The following is a 6,523-nucleotide window of genomic DNA, read 5'->3' as shown; positions in this document are numbered from 1 at the left end:
AAAGAGAGAGTTAGCAAAAGATGTGTATAGACTTGCATGCTTAGGAGTCCGACTGATGTATTCTAAGAAGGAGGAATAGTTGTGATGAATGGGGTTGAATCTTCATTAGTATCATAAGTGAAAGAAAAGCAAGAACAAGATCCTATTTTTCTTGAATTGAAGGCAAATATTCATAAGAAAAAAGTATTAGCTTTTGAACAAGGGGGAGATGGCGTATTTATCAAGGTAGATTGTATGTACCAATGGTGGATGGACTCTAAGAGAGGATCATGGAGGAAGCTCATAGCTCCAGATATTCCATTCATCCGGGTTCCACAAAGATGTATCGCGATTTGAGAGAAGTCTATTGGTGGAGCAACATGAAAATGGGCATTGCAAAATTTGTTGCTAAGTGTCCGAATTGCCAACAAGTTAAAGTAGAGCATCAAAGGGCCGGTGGTTTGGCCCAGAATATTGAATTTTTAGAATGGAAGTGGCAGATGATTAATATGGACTTCATCACAGGTTTAGCAAGGTCTTGTAGGCACCATGATTCTATTTGGGTGATTGTCGATAGAATGACAAAATCAGCCCACTTTTTGCCGGTAGAGACTACCTATTGGGCATAAGACTATGCTAAATTGTATCTTCAAGAGGTGGTAAGACTTCATGGGGTTCCGGTCTCCATTATTTCAGAGATATGTGCGCATTTTACTGCACAGTTTTGGAAGTCATTCCAAAAAGCCTTGGGTTCAAAGGTGAACTTAAATACTGCATTTCATCCTTAGACAGATGGGAAAGCAGAGCGCACTATTCAGACCTTGGAGGATATGTTGAGGGCTTGTGTGATTGATTTCAAAGGTAATTAGGATGATCACCTACCTCTCATTGGGTTTTCTTACAGTAATAGTTACCACTCCAACATCGAGATAACTCCTTATAAGGCTCTTTATGGGTGAAAATGTCGATCTCATATTGAATGGTTTGAAGTTGGTGAAACTGGGTTGATAGGACCAGATCTAGTTCATCAAGCCATGGAGAAGGTGAAGGTGATTCAAGAGAGGTTGAAGACAATGCAGAGTCGTCAGAAATCCTACACTGATATTACGAGAAGAGAGTTAGAGTTTGAAGTTGGTGATTGGGTATATTTAAAGGTTTTACCATGAAGGGAGTTATGAGATTTGGTAAGAAGGGGAAGCTTAGTCCCTGGTATATTGGACCTTATTGAATAGCCAAGAGGATTGGCAAAGTAGCTTATGAGTTGTAGCTACCACAAGAGTTAGCAGCGGTTCATCCGATATTTCACATCTTCGTGTTGAAGAAGTGCATGGGCGATCCTTCATTGATTATACCAACTGAAAATATTGGGATGAAGGATAGCTTATCTTATGAGGAGATTCATGATCAGATTCTAGATTGCCAAATTTGCAAGTTGAGGACTAAGGAAGTAGAATCAATCAAACTCCTTTGGAGGAACCAATTTGTTGAGGAAGCTACTTGGGAAGATGAGGAGGATATGAAGAAGTGATATCCACATCTCTTCGAATCCGGAGAAGTTCCAAATCAAGGTACTAATCCTTTTCTTGGCATTTTACTTATAAATTGTCTTATACTGTTTGCTTTGTTTGTTGGGTGTTTGAAATGTATGACCGATATTGCACCCTTAGCCTAGTAAGAGTAATCTCATTTGAGGATGAATGTTCCTAAGGGGGAGATATTGTAACATCTCGCAAATTGAAATAACTAGGAAAGAGTTAAAAGTTGGGGAAAGAATCATTTTTGGAAAGTATATGAAAATCTGGAAAATTGTGAAATATGTTAGTTGAGTCTTTGGTCAACTTCAAACAGAAATAAATCCTAGATCATGATGGGTTAGGTGTATTTCTAGAAATGGTTGGAAAGCCCCTGGAATAACCTTTCTAATGCAGCTGAGTTTGCGCAATTCCGAGTTCGTATGAGTGAGTTATGCCCTTTGGAAGTTGGGCTATTTGAATAAGGAAAGTCTAATCCGGATTTTTGAAGGGTAATTTAGTCTTTTCCTTACCTAATTATTATAATTCATTTTTAGAAGTTAATTGGGGTAAAATCATATTTTAGTCAGTTTAGAAAAGTTGATGTTTCACGCTAGGGCTTCGAGAAAAGAGAAAAGAGAAACGAGAAAAGAGAAAAGAGGAGAAGGGAGAAGAGAAATCAAGATCGTCGAGTTTAATTTGTGGATTTTGTCAAGGGGTGATCCCTATGATGTATGTGAGTTCTCATAGCATTGGGTTAGTTCACCCATGCGCCAAACCATGATTCAATTCAGCGAATTTAAGTCTTTGAAAGTTTAGAAATTTAATTCTTGATGAACATTGTAGAAAGTTTAGTTTGAATTTCTTGTGGGTTGTGTTGTTGGAGTTTCTTGCGATTTGATTTATGTTTCCGGGTGTAATTTCGGTTTAAATCTATAATGCAACTTGGGAGGGGGGGGTCCCAATTGATAAATATATTATGAATTAATTTTTTCATAATACATCTTTTCTAGGGGTATTAATCTTATAATTTCTTTTATGTTTTCTAATATATACTCTATGTATTGTATGTCGTGAGTTTGTTGAAATGCTTCTATGTTTTCTTTAATTAAATTACTTAATAAAGTAATATCTATTATAGTTTGTTGCCAATATTCTAAGTATTCTTGATTTATCATTAATCTGAATATTGAATTTCTAAATCACTTAAGTTAAATTCTCGAATTTCATCTTCATACCATAGTTGATTCATTAATTCTTCTTCTTCTTCTTCGAATATTTGCTGCCATATTATTTGTTTTAATTCTATAATTTCTATGTTTATTAATACATACAAGATTAGTATTTTATAATTTAATATCATTTCATCATGTAAAAGGATATTCATGATTATTTAACTATAATTCCCTCATACCATATGCATTACAAATGATCTATATTAGATTACTATAAACTAGATTATTTTAACATGTTTTTCTGTCACTGTTAACATCGTACTTTCAAAGGTAATTACTTCCTAACAGAGCCTTCAACTTTGTTTACTCCCCTCATGGCTTCCTCGCCTATGGTTTCAACCTTAGGACGGCATAGTCTAGAAGTTTTTCCTTTTTTCCTCATGTTAACAAACTAAAAAACATGCTCAAATAATTCTAGTATATAATAATTAATATAAACTTATTTAATTATGCTATGATATTCAGGAATTAATAGATTTTAGCTATGCATAATCATAAATATATGTACCTGTGTGATATCTGGATTATTTTGATCCATAGCTTAGCTTTGAAACTGATATATTTTTATTGAGAATATTTTTGTTATACAAAGAGGCTTGCTTTCCGTGTAGAAATTCTTGCCTATTTATGCCATAATGGCTATCTATTTATACAAAAATAAGTAACCTTACTATAGTTACTTTTCTATACTATGATTACTTTACATCTAACTATAGTAACTTTACATCTTTAATACTATTCATTTTTTTGTACATATTACTACTAATCTAACACATTGTTATACTACTTTATCTAAAGTTCCACTAACTTATAGTAATGTACACACGTTACATATTTATTCCCACTAACTTTTCTTTCCACTAGCTTTTCCTATTAGGACAAACAACTTTTCCTCCTTTGCTGATTTCTATCCTTTCTTTAGCTTTTTCTTTATCTTGTCAGCTTTTGTTGTTCCTACTCCAGCTGTACGTCTGGGATTACATTATCTTCTCCTTGGCATTTAGAACATTGATGATCCGGATATTTGTGTACGATAGTTTTACAATATCTTGTCATTATTTCCGATGAGATAAAGTTCTTTCTTATAGCTCTTGTAGTTGGCTGTTGCTCAGGTTTTAGTAGACTTAGTGCCCATTGCCTGAGTTCTTCCATATCTGCTGCTCTAATTTCTCGACAATTTGAATATATCATTGCTTGCTCTCTTGAATAATAACTCCATATTGAATTTTCGTTTAAATAATTAGATGTTAACTCATTTAAGATAGTAGCTATTCCAATAATTCGTTTTCCTGCATAGAATGCTGGTATCTCCATTTTTTGTATTTCGTCTTGCTCTTCTATCTTTTCTGGTATGATCATTTCTCTAGTTAATCCAATTTTTATAACTTGTATAATTGGCTTAATTTCATCATAAAGTATCTCAGTTGGTGCTGAATAGAATCTTATATAGAAAAGTGTTCCCTTAGTTATTCTTTTGTAGTGCATGAATGCTTTGTGTAGCTTCGGTATCGTAGCTATTTTATCTCCTGTCTGGGTATATACTGTGTTCAATAATCCATAGTTATAGCAAGTTGCCACTAGATTTGCATTTGTCTTAGGTAAAGCAATTAGTTTATTGTATCCTTGTAGAGTTTGGGTAATATAATTTTCGTGTGGATTTTGGGTAGTTTTGGATCTGGGGTTTTTGTTCAAAAAGGTTTGTATTTTGTGGAAGTTTTCTATATAGGCTCTGGTTATATGATTATAGATTTTCTTGTCTTGTCCTAAGCTGTCTTTGTAGGTATTTACTTGTGGTGGTACAAATAAGGGGTTTTGATTTTTGGATACAAATGGTTTCTCAAATATCTTGTTCATATTTGTATTAACATATCTTTTTTCTTCTTTTGTAGATGATGTGCTACCTGTAGCTGCATGTAACAAATTGTTAGTTTGGGTTTTTCGGTGTTTCCCATCGTCACCTTCTAGCTCTGGAGTTTTTAAGTCTTCCGATCGACTTAGCTCCGCATGTTTACCGTCATGCTGCTGACTTTTCATTTTTTGTATCTCTTTGTCCAGGTCATCTACTTTGGTACAAAGTAATGTCATGGCATTGAATATTTTTTCAAGAGTATTTTCTTGGTCTAGATCCGTCTGTGTAGCTTTGTCTTGAAATGTAATCTGCAATAACATTTTTGTTAGTACTTATTACTTCTATTGTAAATGTAAAATTTTGTATATTTAATACTAGTCTCCGTATTTCTTTGGTTGTTACTGAATCTTGTATCTTCCTTGTGATCCACCATTTTACCTGCGTATTAACTGTTCTTACAATAAACTTATTATATACTATATATGGTTCAAAAGCTAATAAACATTTATATAGTGAATATAACTCTTTTCTATTTATTTCCCATTTTATTTCGGGATTTGTAAATGTCCCTGAGTAATATCTACAATGATGTTCTATTTTTTCTTTATTGTATTTATACTTTAGTACTCCTCCATAACTTATTTCGCTTGCATCTGATTCTACTATGTATATAAATTTTTTATTTTCATCTGGAAAATATAATTTGGGTAATTTCTTACATAATGATTTTATTTTTTGTATTTGTTCTTGATCTTTTTTATCAAAATAATATTCTACGTCTTTCTTCAATTTTTTGTGCAAAGGTTTTAGATTTTCTGCTAAATTAGGTATATATTCTCTTACTTGGTTTACTAATCCTAAAAATGATTGTAATTTCTTTTTCGTATCTATTTGTTCGTCAGAATTTATTATTTTTTGTACTATATGGTTTTGCATTTTCATACCATTTTTATCTATTTGTATTCCTAAAAATTCTATTTGATTTTTCATTATTTCTGCCTTTTTCTTACTTAAACTTATTCCTAAGTATGTTATAATATGTATAAATTTTTCTAATAATCGTATATGATCTTCTTCTGTTCGTGAATATAACAATATATCATCTATGTATACTATACAATTTTCTAGTTGGTTAAAATAATTATCCATAAAATGTTGATATCTTCCTGGTGCATTTTTATATCCAAAAGGTAGTACGTTCCATTCATAAAATCCTTGTGGTACTGTAAAAACTGTCAATTTTTTAGATTCTTCTTCTAACTTTAGATGATAAAATCCTGATTTACAATCAAATTTACTAAAATAATTATATCCTTGTATTTGTCTTACTTTTAGTACTGTGTTAGGTATGGGGTAATTATATGTTTTTGTTTTTGCATTTAAATTTCTATAGTCAATAACCATACGGCTTTTACCTCTTTTTTGTTCGCTATGTTTATTTACTATGAATGCTGGACTTGTATGTTTGCTATTGCTTTCTTGTATATATTTGTTTTCTAATAATTCTTTTATATGCATTTTAAATTCTTTTAAATCCTCAAAATTATATTTCAATGGTTTCTGGGTTATTATACTATTTTCATCAATTAGTTCAATTTTTACTTTTGTTTTATGGTTTTCCAATCCTTTTAAGGGATCTTCGCTATATAACATTTCTAATTTTTCTTGAATTAATTTTAATTTATCTATTGAAAATATTATTAATTCTATATTGTGGGTATTTTCTTTAATATTTTCTAGTTTTTGAGTGATTTTTTCACTTCCTTTAATCCATGGTGTAGGCTTTCTGTTTTTATTACTTACTCTTTTTGCTCCAATTTTTTGCTTACATGGTGTGGTAAACCACCAATGTGTTTTTGTTATTACATGGGGATATAGTTTTTCTAGAAATGGCATCCCTAAAAGCATGTCTTTATTTATGAATTCATAACTATATATATCTTCTATAG

General features: G+C 31.7%; 1 protein-coding gene across 1 annotated transcript; it reads right to left on the bottom strand.

Moving 5' to 3' along the window:
• Nucleotides 1–3,679: 3,679 nt before the first annotated feature.
• On the bottom strand, nucleotides 3,680–4,894 carry LOC125869569 (uncharacterized). The gene has a single exon (XM_049550042.1). The coding sequence runs from the start codon at nucleotides 4,892–4,894 to the stop codon at nucleotides 3,680–3,682; it is 1,215 nt and encodes a 404-aa protein (XP_049405999.1).
• Between the last annotated feature and the right edge of the window lie 1,629 nt (nucleotides 4,895–6,523).

Source organism: Solanum stenotomum, chromosome 7, assembly GCF_019186545.1.
Source record: "Solanum stenotomum isolate F172 chromosome 7, ASM1918654v1, whole genome shotgun sequence".
NCBI classification, from domain to species: domain Eukaryota; kingdom Viridiplantae; phylum Streptophyta; class Magnoliopsida; order Solanales; family Solanaceae; genus Solanum; species Solanum stenotomum.
Note: the sequence above shows the minus strand (reverse complement) of the source record. Positions and strands in the feature narration are given on the sequence as shown.